This window comes from Plectropomus leopardus, chromosome 11, assembly GCF_008729295.1.
Source record: "Plectropomus leopardus isolate mb chromosome 11, YSFRI_Pleo_2.0, whole genome shotgun sequence".
In the NCBI taxonomy this organism is placed as follows: Eukaryota; Metazoa; Chordata; class Actinopteri; order Perciformes; family Serranidae; genus Plectropomus; species Plectropomus leopardus.
The window spans coordinates 1748223-1772431 of NC_056473.1; the positions used below are offsets into that span (position 1 = coordinate 1748223).

At 39.2% G+C, this 24209-nt stretch overlaps 2 protein-coding genes across 5 annotated transcripts; one reads left to right on the forward strand and one right to left on the reverse strand.

Moving 5' to 3' along the window:
* The first annotated feature begins 4004 nt into the window (after positions 1-4004).
* bbs10 (Bardet-Biedl syndrome 10) lies at positions 4005-9089 on the forward strand. 3 transcript variants are annotated; one of them, XM_042495368.1, is made up of 4 exons: positions 4005-4039; positions 5224-5423; positions 5510-6490; positions 8029-9089. In XM_042495368.1, exons 1-4 carry the CDS (start codon positions 4037-4039, stop codon positions 8834-8836), a joined length of 1992 nt encoding a protein of 663 aa, XP_042351302.1. In that variant the 5' UTR covers positions 4005-4036; the 3' UTR covers positions 8837-9089. The 3 variants fall into 3 exon arrangements, with proteins under 3 accessions (XP_042351302.1, XP_042351303.1, XP_042351305.1); XM_042495369.1 differs by having other exon boundaries at positions 4021-4039; positions 5208-5423; XM_042495371.1 differs by lacking the exon at positions 4005-4039 and adding an exon at positions 4260-4286.
* A 2347-nt stretch (positions 9090-11436) lies between these two features.
* cd9a (CD9 molecule a) lies at positions 11437-20238 on the reverse strand. 2 transcript variants are annotated; one of them, XM_042496479.1, is made up of 8 exons: positions 20038-20238; positions 16384-16486; positions 15429-15526; positions 14876-14950; positions 14565-14666; positions 12959-13045; positions 12503-12586; positions 11437-12395 (listed from the first exon to the last, which is right to left on the reverse strand). In XM_042496479.1, the coding sequence occupies exons 1-8, from the start codon at positions 20104-20106 to the stop codon at positions 12330-12332; spliced, it is 684 nt and encodes a 227-aa protein (XP_042352413.1). In that variant the 5' UTR covers positions 20107-20238; the 3' UTR covers positions 11437-12329. The 2 variants fall into 2 exon arrangements, with proteins under 2 accessions (XP_042352413.1, XP_042352414.1); XM_042496480.1 differs by lacking the exon at positions 20038-20238 and adding an exon at positions 18116-18261.
* Between the last annotated feature and the right edge of the window lie 3971 nt (positions 20239-24209).

The window sequence follows — 24209 nt, forward strand, 5'->3', positions numbered from 1 at the left end:
CAAAATGTGCAAAAGTCAAATTGGAGGAAGCATCTGGACAAATGACATATCCACACATACACAGAAGAGCATTATTGATCAGATGTATTTGTAACAATAATCTGCTTCTAGACACTGTATGACTATCAGTGTTAGGTGACTTCTCCTGTTTCTGCTGGCCTGGCATTAGCACTTGAACACAGGATATGCAAGCAGCTGTCTCTGCCAAACCTGCTGACATGCAGTGGAGAGGGACCGAGGAGAGGAAGGGGACGAGTGAAGTTGAGGCATCATGCGTGGACCGCTGCTGTTCCACAGTCAGCTGCTAGAGGTGAGAATCACGGGCCAAGGTCATGCACGGTATATGAGAGAAAAGTTTCACTGCAAAGACTTGACTCCCAAGTGCAAAACTATTTTGATATATTATTTTCTGTTCTGCAGACACCACGGGTATTAAGTATCTGGGGTTGAGTCAGCAGATGTGATCTCACACCCAGGCAGACACTGATATTAGTTTATGTCTGCTTTTTCTGAAAAGACAGGCGCTGAAACAGAAGCCACCAGTGATACACTAACAGCTGCAGGAGAAAATTCAAGGTACATGCAAAGGAAGCCGTAATGATGCCGTTGGCGTCTTTCTCTCATGTTTGCTGCAGAGTTGATAATGAATGACTCAGTGTTTGCACCATATGGTCCCCCAACTTCAGTCATTAATGCAGCCAAAACTCTTTCTACACCACATCTAACAAGGTGGCACATGTATTCAAAGTGTCGTGAAAGATAAAATATCTTTATCAAAAAAATAAGTTCTAACAGTCTTGGTTGTAGCTTGACATGGTACATTTTCTCAGCCTTCAGAAGAAGATCTTTCAGTAGAAACAAAGGAAATTACTGACTCTGGAGTGACAAACTAAATAATAACTCATGATGATTATTTGTAGTCCAGCTCCTACCTGATAAATAGCAGAATGACCAGCACACACCTGAATAATATTCCTCTACGTTCATGGGTTTCCACACAGTTGCTTATCACTCAGCACAGTCGAGAGAGAAATTAATCAAAGTACTTTTGATTGATGAAACAAAGAGAAAATATACAAAAGGACCCAGAGGCATACCTTTACTCAATTGTCCCAGCAGAAACGTTCGGACTCACAGGGACTCCTTTTTCTTCCAGAGAGGTAGGGGAAGAGGAGGAGAAAAGGTGATGGGACCAGTGAGGGCAGGAGAGGCGGAGGAAAACAGTGAGGTAGGGAAGAGTTTTTGTATCATCAGTTGTTAGACATCAAGTGTGAAGCTAGATCAGGAGAGAGAGCAAGAGAGAGGGAGGGTAGGACAAGATAGATTTGGGATAGGTGGAGTTGCAGCTCGGTCATCTTGTGTTCCTTCCCTCTGTGAGAGTGTGTTATGTGTTCGGGTGAATGTGTTTTTTTCTGTCCATTCAGGTCTCATGGGAGCTCAGGTGCTTATATCTAACACCCCACCTCTTGCGACCTCTGTCCCATCCCTACAGGTCACCCTCACCGGGCCACTGATGCATATTCATCAGTGTAGTGACATGGCTTTTTAAAGGCTCGTTAGCATAGTGAGAGTTCAGCACTAGAGGACATTTACATTCAGAGTGGACAGCTCTGTATGTGTGTGTGTTGGTGCGTGTGCATCTGTACATCTGGTAGGAGCTGCAGAACTGTCTCATATTGTCTATGTATAGATGATGTTGCCTGATTTAGAAACTTAGGATGTGGTTTCTGCAGCAACACCGAGATCAAGTTCCGGCCCCGCCCCATTCACCTTGAGGTGCCAGAGATGCATAGAGATACTGTACAGAAGGAGGGATGAGACAGAGGGAGAGAGAGGGGATGAGGACGGGCAGAGGAGAGGAAGCTCGACATAACCTCTGTCTGCTACATGTAGAAATATACACTATGCATTTTGCTTATGACAAACATTTAAGATAAAGTGTGCTCTTTTATTATCTTGTGACACAGTCTCAAGGCCTTTGTTGGCATCTTAAGCTGACATGGACAAAATCCCTCTTTTTGTCCTCTGCACATTTATGTGTAGGGAAAATTAATGTTGGTTTATTTATTGAGAAGGCTCATTGAGATTCATTCATTCATCCACAACTTTATTTGAGACTCTCAGGAAATCAATTAAAGGAGACCCTTATCTTCAATGATGTTTTTGTATCATTTGTATGATGAAATCATACAAAACAACAAACAATAAGAGCAATGTAAATCGCAAAAACTAAAAAGACAGAAAAACAAACATGTTATGGTATAGGAGTATAATTAAAAACATTTACACTCAATCAAAACGAGATCTGAAACGAGGCATTTGAGCAGCAGTAAGGGTGGAAGAGAGTCCAAGTTTAAGTTCCTTTGCAGATTATTCTGTCTATAATGTGCGCTGTAAGAGCATGACATTTTTCCTAGTTCAGTTCTGATTGGGGGAATGTGGAGCAACAAGCTATTCTGTGACCGAGTACCAAGATTATGTGAGTTTAGAGTTAAAAAGGATGAAATAGATAGATGAAGATCTCTTTTACAAGAGAAATCTGAGAACAAATTCTGTATAAACAAGATCACATCAAGACAGTTCAATCGGACAAAGAACTCACATGTACAGACACACAACTGAAATGTTACAAATATTAAAAATCTGCTGTTGGGGTTATTAGCTCTGAAGTCAGCCCAGGATGTTGAATATCTGTGCAAACAGAAGGTATTGAATATGAGGCAATTTACTAATAAGATGCCGATTTTCACTTGCAGTGTGCTTTGTCAGTGGTGTAGTGGTAGTTGATGAGGTGGGTGTACAACTAGGTAGAGGGGTAGGTTACCAAGATGGAAGTTGGTATACTCTCCTACTTATTCCAGTGGCTTTTGGCTGATTGGTGGATGTACTGTAAACAACCAGAGAGGAGAGTATACCCCGCATACCTGTGTACCCTCCACTACACCACTGAACTTAGTGCCAACGCGTATAAATTTGGACCTAAATTTTATGCCTTTTGCTTTTTATGGCCTTTTTTATGCTGCCTTCATGTGCTCCTAGAAAATATCATTTTTACCATATTTATGAGCACATGATCCTCCCTTCAAAGTCATTTACAAGGAGGAAATAACAAAATTTCGATAATAATCAAGTTGCCAATATTTCGTTTATACGTATTATATATCTATTTTTGATCATATGTAAAGTGTAATATGGTATAAATGTTAACTGCTGTCCACTTAGAGTGACCTAGATTTAACTTAAAAATATATTAAAATATAATAAATAGGATATATAAAAAATATGAAAAAACTGGAATCAGTTGTCAACCTCTTGCTTAAACACTCTTAACATTAAAATGCAACCAATCTTCTCTTTGTTGTAGCTTCCATGCTGTTCCCACTGTATGACTTCAAAGCACATGAACACAACGAAGCTGGAAGAACAACCTCCCAGCTCGTAAACTACGATCTTTTGACATGATATGCATGCAGCATAAGACACTTTGACTTGTCACTGCAGGAAAAGCACAAGGTGTTGCATACATTAATGATGGCTTTGTTCTGTCCAAGTTTCCCAGCTAGCCATGAAAAATGAAACTGAAGAATTGAGGAAAAAAAGAAAAGAAATACAGCCATTATTCATTTTATTTTTTACTTTATCTGTGTTTTTGAAGTAAAATATCAAAAGACTTATGGTGCTGCAAACTTGTATATGTATTTTTTTGACACCTAGCTCTGCAATTATTAGCCGTGTTAAGGCAGGGAGGTTATGAAAGTCACATAACACTCCCATATGCAGTAAGCATATATATATGCACATCATAATAATCATATAATTAATATACACATATTTTATTCTTTAGCACATGCATGTATAATGGAAAATCAAAGTCACTTGTAGATATAAATCAATGCACCACTGTTCATATTTGTGGAGTTAGAAAACAACTCACGCTAGGTGGCGTTAGTCATTTCTGATCTACTTTACAGCTACGCTACAAACCACAGAAGCAGCCTGGGAACTAGGATACAGAGGAAGGGTTCCTGCTGCATTGATGGTGAGTTCTCTGTAAATATCGCTGGGTTCTTGGGAAGGAATGGATGATTTAGTTTCTCTGGCAGCTGGACAGTTTTGATTTTCAGTCATTTCTTAGATAATTAATAAAATAAGCGCAGCCGTGACGAGTTTACCGCATTGGTTAAGCTAACTAGCTCGCATATGCTATGGTTAGCCACGTAAGGAGTTTGAATTCGGTGGTTGGCGCTAGACGTACAAGACTTCCAGAAAGAAAGTGCTGAAGCTGGGTATGAAGTGTTATAAAAAAACGTAACTTTAGTAATACGGTAATGTGCAGGCAGCTCTGTTGTTGTAGAGATGGCAGATGGACACGATGGTGCAGTATTTAAAGTGCAGAATCTGAATGAATTTGGGGTTTATGCAGTAGGTATGTGTGATTATATACAGCTGGTTACAGGTAATTCACCGTTTAACAAAAATACACAGACATTTATTCAGATTTTTAGTCAATATATAGACTGTACAATTTGTAGCTCTGTAGATGACATAAAGTCCAGTATAAGATACTTCGAAAATGTAGATTGTACGCTTACATTTAACCACCACACACTGCATTCGTGCCTGATATATATTATTCTTTAATGTATATAAAGTTTGATGGCAACATACACAGTACATACATACACTGAATAATATAGTATGATAAAAGGATAAATGACGAGTTAGATCGTATACAGTTGAAATATATTATACTGTGAACAGATACTAGTACAAGTAGTTACCAACCAATGTTTATTATGAATAATGCATACCCATTCTGTTAAGTGCAATTTTAAGTCAGTCTGTCTTAGCACAGTATTATCTCATTAATTATTAAAATTGAGATCATGTGATGTAAGCAAAGACCCAAAATTGACGTCCGCCATGTGTCAGATGTAAGTAAAGTACATTTCTGCTGCCTAAATGACGTTGTTTATTCTTTCACACCAGATTAAATCAAAACAAATATTTTCAATTTTAAACTCTTGGTCCGATTCCCATTTCTAATGTATATATATGTGTGTGTGTGTGTGTGTGTGTGTGTGTGTGTGTGTGCGTGTGTGTGTGTGTGTGTATATATATATATATATATATACATACTTTACTTTATATACTTTTTGCAAATGATAGTTGAAACTCTTACCTAATTTTATGTTTTTAAACCTCAGCTTGTGTGCATTTCAGGATGCTGGGATGCTGCCGGTGGAGCATCTCCACCTGGAACATGTTCTGCAGACTGTGTGTGTGTTGGAGTCAGTCATCATCTGCAGTTTTGGCCCTGAAGGAGGACAGGTGCTGTTCACCCGTGACACAGGACAGGCGATGTTGAGCCGCAGTGGGACACGCATTCTCACTGCGCTACGACTGGAGCATCCAGTGGCCAGGTAACACACACCTCTCTTTCTCTATGATAGTCTTTGTCATTTGAGATTTTCTCTTTTGATGTATTTCTTTGTTTCTTTCATATTAGGATGGTAGTGGAGTGTGTCTTGAAACACAGCTCTGTGACGGGCGATGGATCCAAGAGCTTTATCCTTTTGCTGGCATCATTACTTCGGATGATTCATATATCAGCCTGCAAAGAGCCTAATGTGTCTCACACCTATAACTCCAGGGAAGCCGCAGAGGCTGCTACTGCCAGTCACTTGGCTGGCGAAATATTGGCATTTGCATTAGAGGAGCTGGAGGATCTCATTGCCATGGGAGTCGTCCCATATGGATGCTGTCTTTCGTGGGAGGATCTCACTGCACAAACACAATCATCAGCACACACAAACTCTAACAGTGTTCAAAAGCTGCTGTCATCATTCTTTCAAACACGTCTGGATCCCACCCACTGTGACTTTATTAGCAACCTCACCTGTGAACTGCTCACTCACTGGAAGTTTAAAAATGGCCGACCTTCCACATCACTTCAGTTTCTAAATGACAACTTTCCTGCCTTGCATACACCTGTATCAGGCTTTCCTATCACTTGTTCTCGTTTGATTGAGGGGCAGGTCATTCACAGGGACTTTGCTACACCCTGCCCTCAGACTGACCACCAGCCAGTTAAAGCTGTGGTTTTCACTGGGTGCCTGCAACCAAAAGTGCTCAGTGCAGGAGAAGTGCTAGAGCTGGGATGTGGAGAGCTAGGATTGGAGGAGAATTCAAGGAAGCAGAGAAATATTGGTCAGTTTAGTGCATGGGCAGAAAGGTCACTGGAGTGTGTCATTGCAAACCTGCAGAGCCTGGGCGTCTCCGTGCTCCTGTCTGCAGTGAAGCAGTCGGCTTCCGGCCTGGCTTTAGCTGCACAGGCAGGGATGTGCATTGTGGAGTGTGTCAGTGAGGATGAGCTGTCTCTCTTTGCCCAGCTAAGTGGGGCCACACCTGTCTCCGACTGCTGGATGATTGAACCAGAGCACGTTGCTACGCTGACCTTCTGCAGACCCATACTGCTGGGAGCCCATAGGTGTGAAATCATGCCTCTCTTTCTATCTCATATACTGTGCTTATACAATACCACATATATTCATAGAAAGAGTTATGAATTATGGATTACATATATCTGTATGGTAGTGATGTGCAGGTCAGGGTTTTTCGAAAGCCCACACCAACCACGCACGTTGTGAGAACCAGTCTTCCTGGCCTGACCCATAAACATATGTGTAAATCAATAACCTGAACCCAACCCTCAAACCCAGAAACCGGAGCTGAAACTTTCTGATTATGACCATTGCTAATAACAACCTACTCGCTGTTGCCTCTGTTGTATGTCACTTCTCATAAATACCACAATATAAAATGTGATTATCTTTTTTTTAAAAATAAAATTACAAACATAGTAAGACAGCAAGTAGTGGTTACAAGTGGTTACATCTTAACCCTTTGAAACATGAGCAAAATAATTTGATTTCTTTAAAAAAGAAAAAATAGGGAGAATGCAACAAGAAACTGGCAATGGTCTCAAAATTTGGGGAAAAAAAGGTTACAAGAAAATTACCTGTAAATGAGGCAAAAAATAAATTAAAAACAAAAACATACAAGTAAATGACCTTTAAAAAAGTGCTGAAAAATGTATGTGTTTTTTATATTATTTGTAACACAATTGTAAATATGAAAACATTATAATTTTATTTTCTGTACATTTTTGCCAATTTTTTGGATTTCTAATTATCCTCCCCTCTTTTGCACAACTAAATTTTAAGTAATTTTCTTGTCAGCTTTTGCTAATTATACTAATTGCAATTTGTGGTACATTTCTTGCCAAGATGGTTATTGCCTTTTTTTCTCTATATTTTAAGAAGGAATCTAACCAAATGCTCAGGTTACAAAGGGTCAAATAGTTTATGAAAGGCATTGGAATGCAGCACAAGAAAACTGATGTTAATCCAGGTTTCAAGGGAGTTAAGTATGATCTGGAACACACAGCTGATAACCTACATGTCTGTTTAGATAAGCATTTAGCCGACAGGTAGCCTACAGTGCTTTGTTTAGATGACGTTACAGAAGTGCATATTTAACAGATTCAGCGTGGACAGAGGCACTTGCTTGTTGTTAGGACACGGTGTTAGGCCATGTATTTGCAGAAAGAATTTTTTTTACAGGACATTATGACCAAAGAGATTTAATATGTCATATTTTCATCAGATTCGTCAAATCTGTTAAAAAGCCGAATAACGGAAAGCCTGAGCGCAGCAGTGCTGGTGATGAAGCGCAGTGTGAGAGACAGAGAGCGATGGAGAGAGGGGAATAGAAGGTCGAAGCTGGATTATTGCCTGTTTCTGAAAGTTATAAATAATTAAACCAGAACGCTACTTTGTCACTGTATGAGTCACCCGACCGAAACCTGCAGTGTTTCTGTGTGTTCCAACAAGCTTACCCGAACTGCCAGACCTTGGATGGGTCAACCCGCGCATCTCTACTGTATGCAGTTTCGATCAATATTTTCTACATCTGGTTTGATTAATGGAAGTCAAAATTAAACTTTTTTTTTTTACTCCTCCGCAGGTATGTTCATGTGGCTTTCCATGATTCAGAGGAAAGGGTCAAACCCTGTGGACTGGTCATCTGTGGTGCAGGAGAAGGGCAAACTGACCAGTATGCATGTTCATTTCAAGATGCCATCCGCATGCTACATTCAGCTTCGGAGCCCATGGGTTTGACCGCAAAAACAGCTTCAAAGAGGAACTTTCAGTCAAATGAAAGCTTGTATTTACATACAGACAATCAAATCCCCAGTGCACCGCCCTTCCAGCACTGTGTGTTGGAGCCCGGCTGTGTTGTACCTGCTGGTGGGACATTTGAGTTTCTTTTAAACCATATCCTCATACAGCATGGTCGCAGCAGCTCAGTTTCTGATGACACAGTTGTGGGTGTCCCTGCTGTTTGCCAGCTCTTGGCAAATGCTCTATTGAGCGTTCCCCAACAGATTTACTCCCACAGTCCACAACATTTCCTTCAGACTCAAACAAGGCTCCTGAGTTTTATTCAGAATCATTCCCACCCTTTCAGCCTTGTATACAAACAAGAAAACAACAAAAACCTCCTACAGGCTGGGGGTAGAAGTACTCTAGAGGAGCGTAAACAAAGCATGCATTGTTGTAGAGAAGCTGACATGTCATCAAAAGTTTTCATGCCGGACTTGGGCCTTGAATCTGTCTCCTGTAAATACAAGCTGCTTCTGGCTGTGCTGCAGTGTGTTTCAAGTCTTCTCCATGTGGACGCTGTGCTGCACACATACACTGCCTTACACAAGCAGTCACGCAGACTTGCAAACATTTCCTGGGAGGGCACAGAGGACGAGGCTGAAGATTGAGATTATATTGTGTCCCATCTGTAAGCCATAAACACATTTTCTCTCAGTGCATACCGCATGCTGCACACACACTCAGGTATCATTCATAAGTTAGAGGAAATAATTTGCAATTTGATGCGGATTGTTAAAGCAATTTTCTGACGGTGACACCCATTTTTAAATAATTTATTTCCCTCACAACAATATATTTGTGATGCACATTTGTAATGCAAGTTTATACTTTCACTGAGATAATAAATTACATTTAATGGCATAACTATTGTAAAGTACAGTTTATGGGCCAATAAAATGTTGCACTGATTGTGCACCAACCTGTCCTGAATCAAGTCTAGGTTTAGCAATAACAGTAAAAAAGGAAAACATCATACACCATAGTGTTAATGTCTGCATGGGACAGAATGTGCAGCTGTTATCAAATGATTTAGTCTGCGGTAATGTGAAGTAGTCTGATTGACTCAATGTTGACATTGGCTTCTTTCCTCTTGGGTTCTCATCATGCTTCCTATGTTTTCAACATTTCTCCTGCTTATCTCAGTTTTCCTGCCCTCTTCCTTTTGGCCAGAACACATTCTGTTACAAAAATTGCATAAACACAGAACAACACAGAGATGTCGTCTCACATATACACACTCCTTTTTATAATCAGTGTTATCTCCAGAGTGGGGGAGGGAAACACCCAGCTGTCAACAACCAAATCAAAGTGTCTTCCTTGTGCTATAATCAGGGTGACTCTACTTTCACCTCTTCTTGATGAAATTGTGGGTCATTAGAAATAACTTGACTCTTTAAGCATATTATTGTCTACTGTTTACTGTAATCATTTTTTAACTCAAAAATTAATTGGGATTGCATGACTCAGAGACCAGTCTTGGCTTGGTTTGTGCTTTGGATCAAACTCTACATGAGTCACACAAAAGGATCACAAATATCAAACAAGGGGAAAGCTGGGGGGAGAATGTTTTTTTCCACTGCGTACATGGAAAGGAACCAGGATGTTGTTTTCAGCCTTATCAAGGCAGCTACGCCCTTCTGCCCCGTACATGCCCCCTGTATCCTGCTCAGCTCATTCTAACACACTGAGCAGTCAATATGATATTGCGTTGATTTAAAAAAGAACTACCCCAATTTTCAAAATGTATACATTTTATTTCTGTGCTCTGAGACTGTCCAGATTAGTATCCTGAAGAACTCTCTCAAATCAAAAAACTAGAGTGCTAAAATTCTGATTTGTGATGTAAGCAAGCATATACATTCTGGAGCTGCTTCATTAACAATGAATTGAAAAAAAGATGTGATGGATGACACTGAGACAACCCAGGGGACTTCAGCTGTCGCCATCTTGAAATTTTAGAGCTAGAAATGACTTTATTTAGATGAGAGGATCTGACCAATTGTGTCTGATCTGACTCACAGACTGCAGTGCCTGGTCGTGTCAGGTAGCTAGTCATTTAAGTGATAGGAATAAAGTGTAAACAGGTAAGTTGTTAAAACAAAATCACCCCAATACAGTTATTCTGGATGTTGAAAGTTTTAACATGGAGGTCTTTAGGGATTTACTTGGTTTTGGAGACAGCCTAAAGCAGTTAAAGTGGATGATCTGCAGTTTTGGCACTACTGCTTTGGCTTCATTTTTCAGCTTTGGAGGTTAAGCATGGGAGCTCCTGACTTTTTAGCCTATGACATCACAATTTCGAGATTTCTCTGGTTCCTAGCTTCATGCTCACATATATTAATTGAATCTCCCTAGGCCATGGAAATAACATACTGAATTTCTTAATGTAGGTTATGTTCTTCTTAAAGCTTCTGGAAGCGTGCCTTTAAATAATAAGAATGCATTTATATCAAAGCTTTGGCTGAAGACTTGCCAGAATAGCATTGCCACGTCTGGTAATGTTACATGTTACAGTGTTGAAAGGAGCACTGAGGAATTTCAATTTGGCATCAAATGACACCTAACTTTGAGTTTTTGATTGGCTTCATCCATATTACGTGATATGCATCAGGGATAACGATGCCCAAATCAAGCCAGCTTCAGGAAACTGAAAAAACTAAAATGACAATATTTTAAATTTGGATTGTATCTGATCATTTTTTATGCTTTTTATTATGCTTGTAAGACAGTAAATTACATATTAAGAAAGATTTTGGTGATTTAGGTTCCCAGAGGCTTTAAATAGTTAAGATTTTGCTTTCTCAGTAATGAACTGTACTCAGCGGCCTCCCGTGAATAGGCTTAATAAAAAAACAAAGCTAATTTGACTTCTTGACTGTGTGTAAGTAGTTATATGCCATAATATAATAGCCACAGAGCAGACTCATTCAGATCTCTCCAGGGTCTCCGGCTTCCTCCCACAGTCCAAAGACATGCAGCTCAGGTTGATTGGTGATTCTAAATTGCCCTTAGGTGTGACTGTGAGCGTGTGTGGTTGTCTGTCTATATGTGTCGGCTCTGCAATAGTTTGGCGATCTGTCCAGGGTGTACCCCGCCTTCCGTCCGATGACAGCTGGGATGGGCTCCAGCCCCCCCACCCCCCCCACTCCCCCACGACCCTTACGAGGACAAGCGGTTACAGAAAATGACTGACTGACTGCCAGACTCATTCAGAATATTTTGGTTTATTTTGCTCTCATTATTTTATGTCTCTGTGAAATAGTGCATATGGTATAAATCAACCCGAAATCTCTGTAAAATGAGAAGAACATTATAAAATACATCATCAAACCACATGTACCATACAACTACCTAAGTATATAAATCTTTTACAAATAAAAAAGAAGACATTTACAAAATGTGACAAAAAAAATTAAAGGCTTTTTTCAGAAAGGGCGAGTTAGGGGATGGACACAGAAAGAGGAGGAACAAATGAAATGTCACAATGACGGAACCGAAATGCTACACTTCGTACCAATCTGGAAGAGACCAGTCACTGCAGTTCACAGCTCGGCATTCAGTTGGCTACTATTCACCATTGTTTGGCTTCGGTGTTGTAAGAAAAAGGACTGTAGGATTGCATTGGTTACTGCTGTACTGTGGTGAAGTGGTGGTGGTTGTCATTTTTATGGCGCTGGTCCATGACTTTTCTGGCTGGTAGGTGACCCCAACTGATAGCAATAGAAATGTGATCAGTATATAATAATATGATCTTTTGTTTAGATAATTAGCAGTTCACAAACACTAATTTCAATCAAATGACCACAAAATTACACATTTCTATACTACATTGCCACTGAAGCACAGATGATACCCACTCTATAGTTGGGCCTAATAACCACATCGCATCTATCTAGTCCAGGAAGGTGGGCCTAAGTGTAGGCAGCACAGTTATAACTGATGCATACATAAACTATGTAATAATCTGAAATATCTGCACCCAGTCTTGCTTAGATTAGCCCCCTTGAACAAGCAGTGTTTTTATTGGCAGCGGAGAGTCATGTGACTCTGGGAATGACATCATGCAACATTAACAAGGGCTCTGAGATGTGATGGTGGGTGTCACACCACCTCCCGAGACTTCCTGATGGCGCAGCACAGGAGCATACTAAAGATCATCCCAAACACCTGTAAGAGAGAGGGAGAGTACAGTACTTGTGTTAGCTCATCTCTGCACTGTGTTCATCCTCCAGGGCAGCACGCACTGGAATATGAGACGTTAATCACGTTCTTACCATGACAACACCGATAGTGATGCCCACTCCTCCTATGATATGTAGCTTGGAGTCAAACACCTCGTCGATGGCGTCTGGGCAGCTCTGCAACACACAAATATGATTCATTTCAGCTTTCTCTGAGCCTATGCTGAACATGACTTGTGGTACGGCACATAGAACAGACAGCCAGAGAGCATGCAGGCTCAGTAAACCATTGTTTCCATAGTAACACTGCAAGGCGATTGAGAGAATTAGTCTGCAAAAGGAAGACTGATAAACTTGTGACACACGTCACACTATCATTTCATGTATAGTAATTGCCCAGCTCTCACAGAGCTGATGCATGTCTGACATCTGTTAGATCTTTTGGATCATCTTTCATGCTGAAATATTATTTTTTCTTTCAGCAGCTCTTGGCTGATGCACACGGCTGTGTTGGCATTCAATTTATACACACATTCAGAGTAGTTGTACCTTTGTAATGAGCTCCTCAAGAGGCTCTCCCTGGGGACAGGTGTCTTTGGCAGTATCTACACTACCAGTTGGTCCGCAGCAGTTCAGCTGTAAATGTACACAAAGTCATATTTTTAGAGAACAGGATGACTTGCAGAAGGAAAACACATACCTCTAAGTGTTTAAAGAAATGGCTCAACATTTTGTCACAGTTTTTAGTTAAACTTCTTGTTGTCAGAGTGAGGATGCCAGGAAACCTGGAGAGATGCTGCACAGAAGAACTGTATGCATGTAGAAACTGTTCAGCAAGAAATTGCAAATTATTGCAAAACAAGCAAATTATTTTTTTTCACTTAAGGGTTTTTTTTTTCACAAATAACAACAAATCATATGGAGAAACACAGCTCACCTGGTATGTGGACGTAGATTGGAGTGCTGGAGCTGAATCATTATCAACAGTAAAAAGAATAGCATCTATTTCTATTGTTATTTATTCTTTTGTAAATATGGTAAATTTTGTAAATATGTTGTGCTTAGTGTTTGACTGTCTCTGTAGTTAGACTGTGCTCATTTTGTAGTCAGTTTCCCAAGGACTACAATCCCCTTGATGTCTTGCTACTCAAGACTCAGAGATTGACACAAACATTCTGCATTAAGGCTAATCAAGTGATGTTCTCCCAATTTCCCATACTGCTGCTTTCCCTTGTATTGCCTTAAAGGAGGTCTCTGACCAAGAGCTTGCACAGTGAACATGATTTTTTGCACAGATTTAAATGTGCAGATGTGCTTTTTTCACAAATAAACAAGATACGACCTGTTAAAGGAGCAGTGTATAGGATTCACAGAATTTCCTGGCATCTAGCCATGAAGATTGCAGATATCCATGTGCCAAGCATATATTCCCTGTTAGAATTCATCTACTGTTTATTGTTTAGGAGGCTTTTATCGGGAGCCGAATTTTCCGCCTCTTTTTCTCCCAAACAAATGGTCTAGTTGATCAAATCTACTTAAAACCTTAAACAAATCTGTATCTCATCACAAATCAGTGTTTACTGGTACTGTTCACCTTGTCAGAGATGGGCTGCTAGCCCAGCACCAGCTAATAACTAATAGCTAATAGCACTTCTCTGATAACTAAATGTGTGCTCACGGTTTCTCTGATCCAGACATTAAGGAGGTTTTTAGCGGGAGCTGAGTTAAATCGGTAAAAACAATGAATAAAGCAGTTTAAAAAAACAAAACCGTGTTGTTAAATCCTACACACTGGACCTTTAAGTAGTGAGCTTTAGAGTGGGCCTGTGTTTGACCTTTGGAGTCTAGCTGTTTCCTTCTTCTCATATTTATAAGCTAATTGCCTCTCAGCTCTGCACCCACACTTCACACAGTGTGCACTAACAAAGAAACTGAAAGAGTTTATTTCCTTAAAATGCTGAATCTATAGCTTCTAGTCATCATAAATATTACAGATAATACTTGATGTAGAGAGTTTTGAAAGGTATTGCTAGACAGCTTCTTGTGGGAATACATTGCATTTGCTTGAAAACAACTTTGGAGCCAAATCCCTTTTAGATGGGATCCGAGTCAGTCTGAATTAGAATGAAGCAGAAATGGAGCAAACGTTGCTCACCCCGGTTTGAATCACCAGCAGAGTCTCTTTGAGGCGCTGGTCTTGTGTTGTCTTGTAGTTATTGTAGGTCTGCATGTAGAATGTTGTGATGTCATTCACCACCTGCAACACAGCAGCAAGTCGGGAAAAAATATTTTATATAGTACATCATTCACCTTGTATTTTGTTGCCCTCTTTTTCATTTTGTGTTTTAGTTTAATTTTGGCCTTATATTTTCTTCTCCACAATGTTTTTTTTTCTTATTGTATTGCAACTTGGTTGAAAAATGTAATGCAATTACTAATGTAACATACTTTAAATTTGCACGTTACCTTGCTTTGATTTGAAAACACCCAGATTCCAGCCGCAACCTCAATGGCAAATATGATAAGCAGGAAGAAGAAGAACTGCAAAAAGGAGAGAGGCTAAATAAAACTCAGCAGATTGTATGAATGTGTGCATCAATGCATGGCTGTGTGCATGTCTTTTGCATGCATGTTTGGACAAGTAAGGTAATTTGAGTGTTGCTGAACCCAATTTACATAGGCTCCACCCTCTGAGAGATTTAGTGCAAGCAGATTAGGGCCAGACAGGGCGGGAGAGGGAGGGAGGGCGGAACAAGTACAGGGAAATCTAGAGCCTCTTCCCTGGCCTTGATACCATCCAGTAAACAATGATGAATGTAGCTCTTATTTCTCAGTGAGCCCAAGGTCAGTCCGCAATTCATACTTGCAACTTGCAAGTGAGATAACAAGAACTGCTTAGTGAGATCACTACAAAAATATACAAAGAAAAAGAGACTGCTGGTTTTAAAGATTTTAAGTGTTATGTTATTTAAGCCAATAGAAAGGAGAGTTATGTGAAGAATAAAAAAGTGGTACGAACCAGTCCCAGCATACAGGGGGACTCCTGGATGGCCCCACAACATCCCAGAAAACCCACTACCATCATCAGTGCTCCAGCTCCTATCAGGATATATACACCTACACACACACACACACACACACACAGCATCACAGATACATACAAGAATATTTAGTATTTTGCAGAGCTCACATAATCCAAAACTCTACTCCACCTTGCTTAACCCTCTGTGGTATGCATTATGATGCCAGTTGGTGAAAACATGTTTGTAATGTTGTTTTTTTGTCATAATATAGATAAAGTAAACATAATTTAAAGACATTTTCAAAAAATATATATTTTTGGTGTACACTTTTGGTTGCGTTACCTTAAAGCAACACTGAACCATGATGGTGAGAAATGAAAAAAAGAAGTGATGTCAGAATCTTGATCAAATTATATACAATAGTGTATGAATAACATTATAATAACATTCAAAATGATTAAACGTATGTAGGTCAATTTGCAGAGATAAAAAAACAAAATTATGGTGACAGCTTTAAACCTAAGGTACAGGTCCCATAAAGGTACAATGTTTTGAGGTAACATTTGCACTTTTGCAGTTTTCTGTTCTGTTCCTAATCTTCTAATTAGGTACATTAAACAATTAAAAACTAAACTTTACTCATCTATTACTGAGTTTTTTTTGTTTGTGTTTTTTTCAACATTTGAAAATGACAGAAAAAGACGTTCTCAAACCATTTTTGTGGTGAGTTAATGGGGCTGAACCATGTAATGAAGGCCCCGAAAAAGAGGCTAAACTTGGCCTTCAGAACGTCATGTTACATGTTCCGTAGGGCCCTAACTCTAAGTTTTGGAACATAATTGAGAATGTGTTGTGTGACTGTAAACAGCAAAAAATGTTACCTTGAGGCAGCATGATACCACGGTTAAATGATAACAGATCATGTTTGAGCTCAAGGACTGAGATCCTTACCTGTGTAAAACACATATGGGGAGTCTGCTCCTTCAAACAGACCCTTGGTCTTTGGGTCTAATCTCAGCCACAGGCCTATAGCAAAGACAGCAGTGCCTGCAAGCTGAAACACAGAAACAGGTTTTTTTCACACACAGCGCTGTCATTTCTTCACTTTCCTCTGTCAGTCTAACTTTACAGTCGGAGGATAAATCAGTGTTTCAACAAGGGGTTTAGGACCATGAGGGGTTCTTGACGGGGTTCTTTGTGGTCCCCATAAAAATGTAATATAGTTTATTTCTGCTATTTAACCCTTTAAAACCTGAGCCAATTGTTTTGATTTCTTTAAAATAAAGCGACACCATGAGGAGATGAATTAAAAATGAATTAAAAAGCTACAATAAAATTACCTGGAAATAAACAAAAGAGTATAAAATAAATGTTGTAAAATAAAAGTTTAAAAAACAACAAAAAAATGACCTTAAAAGTACTGAAAAAAATCTGTCTTCATTTTTTTAGTTTTTTTTTCTGTGACATAATTTTAGATAGTAAAATTATTGTAATAAAGAATATAGCTTTTGGCACATTTTCCCTATTTTTAGATATCTTCTGATAATCCTCTCTCTTTTTCTAACTAGTTTTATTTCATGTCACATTTTACTTTTTTTTTGCAATTTGTGGGACATTTCTTACCAAGTTGCCTTTTTCCCCAATCTTTTCGAAAGGAATTAAACAAGCTTGTTCAGGTTTCTTAGGGATCAAATTCACCATCACATGGATCACCATCACATGGACACACCAATCAATTGATTGGTGTGTCCATGTGATGGTGTGCATGCGCCTAGCAAGAAAACAAGACAAGTCTCACAAAGAAGGAGATGAAGGAAACAGCAATTCTTTTAATTTAAATGTTTAAAAAGTTTTTTTCTGTGTCTTCATATTAATATATCACATTACAGGAACGTTCCTTAAAAATGTTGTGTAATTTCAAGCCTCATTATCATCCTGAAAGCATTTTCTAAATGTTTCTTTGAAAACATTCTATCTTTGTTCTCATGTAAAATTGTGGGAATGTTTTACAAAAGAACATAGTATGATCTGTCACCTCTCAGCATCACCAAAGCATCCTCAGTGTTGCAATTATAACAATATGGCCTATATAGCATTTAACCTTATGGGGAAATTATCTGAAGTGATAAAAATCCTTAAGAAGTTCATTGAACATTAGATTAAAATGTTTACTGCAAAACATCATTACAACTTGTAGGTAATGTTAGCCAGTGTTGTGGAAACGTTCCTAGTGCTAAGCTTCCTAAACGCTAGCTGTGTTTGTGGTTGGTGCCATATTGTGTAAAGTGCAATAACAGGCACTTTCTTACAGGGCTTGTGAGCATATATAGGTCAGTGAATTTTTAACTACGGAGCCTAACTGAAAGATGGCAATCTGTTTGATTCAGAGTGTGTGTGTGTGTGTATGTGTGTGTGTGTGTGTGTGTGTGTGTGTGTGTGTGTGTGCGTGTGTGTGTTAATGTGTGTATCTGCATATACATCACTGCTCTTTTGACTCTTTTTCAATGTCTTCTTTCTTTTGTACAACATGTAATTTTTTTTAAAATCTTCCATTGTATACACAAAGTGGCAGATAAAGCAAACTGTGAAAGTGTAAATGTATAATACTTGATAAGGAAGCTCTTCCACCTCGCGCTCACCCTCACACATAAAACACACACAATAAAAAGTAGAGCACACCTACCCAGAAGACAAGGTTGAAGACAAACATGAGATATTTCACACATTTGATTCCCCCAGCGACAGCCATGCTGATTCGGTCTATACAATGCACCACTGTGAGTGTTTAATATCTAACTTCTGCTCAGGTGGAAGGGAAGCATAATGGTGTCAGTTAAAAAAAAGGTGGTGGGAAGAGAAAGTAACACCACGCCTTCATACAGTCACCTGATCATACAGTTAGGGAGTGGTTAGAGAGTCGACAAACTGACCTCCATTGTGTACGTGATATGAATTCCTGCTGCCGGTGTTCCTCCCTCTCTATTTTCCCATGTTTATGCATGCACGGTTTGTTTTTAGAGCTGCTGTGTTTGTGCAGGTTGTGCGGGCATACAGGGTTTTATGAACTGAGAGGTACAGTAGCAGTAAAGAGGGCTCTGTTGAGGCATGCTGACATAAAACCTTTTTTTTTTTTACATACCTGCCTAGCAGCATATTTACTGCTCTGGTGTCTGAACTGTGTGTGGCTACAGTTAATAGTCTGCTCTCAAACACAATTACTTTCTGTTTCTTCTCCCAGAAGCTGCTTTTATTGAAGGCAAGGTTTGTGAACCCTGCTTTTGATGCAATAACACAAAGCCAGGCACAGTTCTTCTTGCTGTGTCCAGGCTGAGCTGAGATCAGATATCTGTGTCATGTGATTTGTGGCTGCATAAACAGGGTCATGACCAGATTGTCACATCTCTTCCTGTTTAAGCCAACAGAAATGGGGAACTTTTGGACTTCTATGTGTATTAACTAAGGTTGCAAATTTAAGCACATCACTTAAACAATTATTTGTGAAATTAATTATCAATTAAACAATTATTATTTTAAAAAAATATAAAAAGTTGATTTCAAATGATGCCAAATGCATTTTTTTCCTCAAAGCTCACACAAGACATTGCATATACTTTAACAGCACTGCATAACCTGTCGATTGATTAAATGTTTGATTAAATTCTTAATGACCATTCATCGATCATCAGTTGATTGTATTGGCTCTAAATAACAGAGCCAAGTATTGGCTCTACATAACAAGAACTTGTTATACTTATAACAAACTTTTTAATATGAACTAGGTGTATTTTGCATCTTTGAATGTTTTGAATGCCCAAATTTGGTTGTGTTGTCTGAATCATTTTTTTCTCACGCACACACACGTTGGGAAATCCCTGTCTGTCCTGTAATATATGGTTATCCTTAGCTCTATATATAGATACACAAATTATTAACGTACATAAAAGGGCAAAGCATCCATCTGAAACCACACATACACATGGCACACAAACATACACACACACACACACACACACACACAGACAGAGAGAGAGAGAGAGAGAGATCACAAACAAACGGAAACAACAAGACACACCCTGTAGGCTTAGGAGGACACAAATAGCCTATATGGGATATCCAGGATTAATTTACACACACACAGTATGGCTCCCCGACATGCGCAACTCCTCCTCATCACGTGAGGAGCAGAGGTCTTATGATTATTGTAAAATCAGTTACATTCTCCAACACAATAAAGCCCTTTCTCCCCTCTTCGCGATTATTAAAATGCCGTGCGCGCAAACTCCAGAGTGTAGTCCGCGCTGTGGAACTGGGTCACTTGGCCACTGGGGATTATTCTTCCTGCCCGCTCGGTCCTCACGCGTATTGGGACACTTTGTGTTTAGTGGTGGCCACTGCCAGAATATACTGTCATAAGCAACCGAGGCTGAGCGCTCGGTACGATCCTGCATCTGGGACACCGTATCATTTCATTTACCAGCCTATATAGTAACCTGATGACACACGAATGCGCTTGCACACAAGTCTCCGTCTCTCACGCACATGAAACACAGACAGGATGTGTATATATCTCTATGAGAACAATACATTTCCGCGCTTCAAACTCACCCAGAAAACCAGGTTGAAGGCAAACATCAGGTATTTGATGCACATCTCTCCTCCCGACAGCGCAGCCATGGCGGTACTTGAGCTGTGGATGTCACTTCTGCTGGGATCACCTTTACAAACCCACGCTGGAATAGAAGACCTTCTAAATAACACTCAGTATGCAGAATGAGGTTATTTGCCGACGCGCCTGCATCGATGCGCGCACCGTGCTGTGCGCGCCTGTAGTGGTCCGCCCCCACACATAACGGACTGCAAGAGCAAACCATCCTGTAGCTTTTCTTTTTTTTCTTACTCACCAATTCTTACTTATTCTGTGAAATTTGCTTTTCCGTTTGCTTCCTTGAAAAAACACTATTTTTCAAAAATCACTATCCTACTATTCTTATGTTATATCTGCAGTTTTTATGGGACTTTTCAGTGATGTAATGTTGACATTCTTTATGGCATTCTTATTCTTTATTTTGTGTGACATTTCATCACTCTAATAGTTATTATATTTTTAAAGGGAGGCATCCAATAGCATTTAATAGGATTTAATTATCTTTAGTGTCTCCAAATACAGATTACTTCATTGTGGAATAGTAGCCTAAAGCCGCTTTGAATTTTCTGTGCTCAGCATGTGTGTGTTTCCTGCACACAATGCACTGAACAGCATCCTGCGGTGGGCTTTTGACCGCAAGTTCCTGCAGTACCCTGGGCTGTGCGATGACGTAATTTGCCCAGAATAAGACAGGCACGTTCATGGATTGCATACACTGTACATGAATGAACACGGTGCACGAGCATGTTCCTGGCAAGCTGGCTACGCGACAGCTCACACGACGCACGCACACATAAATATTGTGACCAACCTGCAAATAAAATAAAAAAATAAAATAAAATAAAAACATATTTTTGAGTATTTGTGGTTTCATCTGTTTTGGCATTATACTGTGTGCATGTTGGTTTTGTTGTCTGCATTAAACTTTCTAACAATTCTTGTATCAGTACACATCACATTTTAGGTCGACAGACCTCATGGCTTTATTAAGACTTAATTAATTAATGGTTTAGAGATGAGTTATTAATAGTCAGTCATTATTAAAAACCATAGAACAATCCGAGCATATTGATTTATTGATTGATTGGGACCACATTGAACAGCAACAACAACAAAAAAAAACTATATCAAAACATTAGTTTACACACTCTCACACAAATAGTAGCCTACATTAAAATCCAGATCTCATTTATCCAGTTGTATCTTCAGTACTTGCCAAGCACACATACATGTTCACCAGAATTAATATTAAAAACTGAACTGAGAGTGAAACCTCAATATGCTCTCCTCAAAGCTAGAATCCAATACTGATTTAGTGAAAATGCCGGTGTTTGGAAAGAACTGAACAACTGGGTACATGAGACTTGGATAACACTGCACAAGTTGTATGATTTATTAGAATTATTTTCATGTATACTACATGCAAAGTAGATTTTTTTGATTAACACAACCTGGGGTATGTCAATGATTAGTAGCAACATTGATTTTTGCATTACTCATACAGCTCTGCAGACAAAATGTGCTTTTCAAATTCAAGCTAGAAAAAATATTATAAATTAATATGATTTTCTACTTTCATTAAGTTAATCCCTTTAACTAATGTCAGTCCTTATCACAAATATCAAATATTCATTAATTTTCAGAATTTTAACCCTTTAAGTGGTTAGTGCCAGGTTTTTGTCATAATGCTTCTATGTTTTGTTGTGTTTGTTTTTGTTTTAAAAACAACAACAACACATATTTTTCAATATATTACATGCAAAGTAGGTTTTTCTTGTTTTTGTTTTTTTGATGATTGCATTCTGGGATATGTTAGGTAGAAAATATTAAAAATGACAAATTCCAAGGCAAAAGCCCTGAATGACATGCAGAAATAACACAATGCATGTCTTTATGCTATGATGGCTGTGGTATCAAAAATTGCAGTTTGAATGGATTTTAATGGTGATTTTTTTTGCACTTATTAGTATAAATGTAACAATTTTGTTTCCACAGTGTATTTTAAACTTATTGTAGGAGCTGAGCTGAAAATTCCCAGATTAAACAAAAATACACAATCTTGCCAAAATGTATGCCATATGCATGAACACCGACAAAATTATCCAGAAATTTAGAAAGGAAAGCATGTAAAATACAAGGTACATGGTAGATTTATTAGTCTTTTTATTTATTTATTTTTCAAAAAGGAAATAAAAACAAAATGATAATAATTAAAATTTGTCCTTGATCTTGCTGCATCTTTGGATTTGAAATCATCCTGTAAATCCAAAGATGCAGCTGTTGATTCTGCACACATATGTGTTTTCAGTTGTTCCAGATGATGAGATCTCTGCTCAGGCTGATGTTTTTTGGAGCAGCATGTTATAGCAGTAAAAACACAGGTGCAGTTGATAATGACATTAAAAATTACTGCGTTCAGGGTGACCTCTAGCTCACCAGGTAGAGTGTGCATCCCATATGGCTGAGGCCTCTGCAGTAGCCCGGGTTCGAGTGCAACCTGTGGCCCTTTGCTGCATGTCATTCCCCCTTCTCTTTCCCATCATCCTGTCTATCTAAAACTGTCCTGTCAATGAAAGGGAAAATGCCCCAAAAAATAGTCTGAAAAGATAACTGCATTCCAGTTTCAGCAGGTAAGATAGTTCCAGGGTGCTGGTATTGTCAAGTCCAGTCAATTTTATTTATCAAGCCCTTTATCACAAATCACAGATTGCCTCAGAGGGCTTTACAGCATGCAACATCCCTCTGTCCTTAGACCCTCACACTGACTAAGGAAAAACTTCCCCCCAAAATACCTTATAACGGGGACAAAAAAAATAGTAGAAACTTCAGGAAGAGCGACTGAGGAGGGATCCCTCTTGCAGTACGGACAGACATTCAATAGATGTCGTAAAAAAAAAACAGTTAAATACAGCAGAAGACAAAAAGAATGTATGTGGGGGCTCACCTGAGTGGCCTACTTGGACACTTAATGTTACTAAGCCATTGTTTACAGAATTTGTTTCACCAAAGATATTCTAATGTCACAGTAAGAATACTATTGCAGCTGAATGTACCAAGGAAACTATAAATTATATACATATATATATGTATATATAAAACAACACAGACATGATTGTCATGCTGCCTCATTAACTTAAGTAGAAGTGGCACCAAAGTTTGGCCAGTACAAAATTTGAATGCCTTCACTGAAGTAATAACGTGTCCTTTTATATTGTCAGCTTCTGTAATAACAAACACTCCAAGAGGAAATACAAAGGGACCTCTTTGTTTTTAGATTTTTCATGTTTTCAAGTTTAAAATGGTCCATTGTGCATGATAACTCACTGTCAAACTGTCATGGCTTATGACAGACCCATCATTAATGTTCTTTGTAACCCCTGCTTTTCCTAAAGGAGCTACAATACACACCTCTGACCCACGCTGCAGGTGTTTCCACTTCATCTGCCTGATTAGACCCTCAGGAGCTGGTGGACAAGCACAAACTGTACTGACTCACTTGTTAATGTTGTTACCTGGCAACTTCTAACTTAATCATGGTCATCAATATAGCAAGTTGTCTAAAATTTCCAGCACAGCTCCACCCAGCATCAACCTGTGGAGAGGTCAAATGAAAACACATGTGAGAGCATGCAGGACCACAGTGCTGCAAAGAGGTACCACAATAAAATCAGCATATATCTGCACTAAACCGCTTTTGTCTTAGTGCCAGATGATAGGTGAAGCTTGCACCTGAGAGTGTTGATCCGTACCCGTTCCCACTGTGTGTGTATTTATGTGTGTGCAATTTTGGCGCAGCTTAGTCATGTGTTTGTGTATGAGCACCACCACAGCAGTGTTATTGTGTGAGATATCTCCAGAGTGTTTTTTCCACCAGAATTGTTTGGGTTGGCACAGATACAGTTACTTATGAGTAGACTAATCACTCAACCAGGCGATCAGTGGGCACATCCTGGTATTGTCTTGCTGAATGTGTTTGATGGTGTCAGTCTGCAGGCACTGAGCTTTGGACAGAGTGATATTCTGCCCTTTTTGACACAACCTGGCGATGGAAAGGAGTCTTAAAGGAAAGCCACTGGCAGCTGGGCGGGGGTACGGTCTTTGCTATATAACAGATTCCAGGGTGGTTTGACCA

Excerpts from the sequence above, each read along its gene's own strand:
- bbs10 (XM_042495368.1), top strand. Across the intron at positions 5,424-5,509 it reads CTGGAGCATCCAGTGGCCAG|GATGGTAGTGGAGTGTGTCT; the intron begins GTAACACACACC and ends CTTTCATATTAG. Across the intron at positions 6,491-8,028 it reads ATACTGCTGGGAGCCCATAG|GTATGTTCATGTGGCTTTCC; the intron begins GTGTGAAATCAT and ends ACTCCTCCGCAG.
- cd9a (XM_042496479.1), bottom strand. The coding sequence starts at position 20,106 with ATGGCTGCGCTGTCGGGAGGAGAGATGTGCATCAAATACCTGATGTTT. Across the intron at positions 16,487-20,037 it reads CCTTCAACCTGGTTTTCTGG|CTTGCAGGCACTGCTGTCTT; the intron begins GTGAGTTTGAAG and ends TCTGTGTTTCAG. Across the intron at positions 12,587-12,958 it reads TTGAGGAGCTCATTACAAAG|AGCTGCCCAGACGCCATCGA; the intron begins GTACAACTACTC and ends TGTGTGTTGCAG.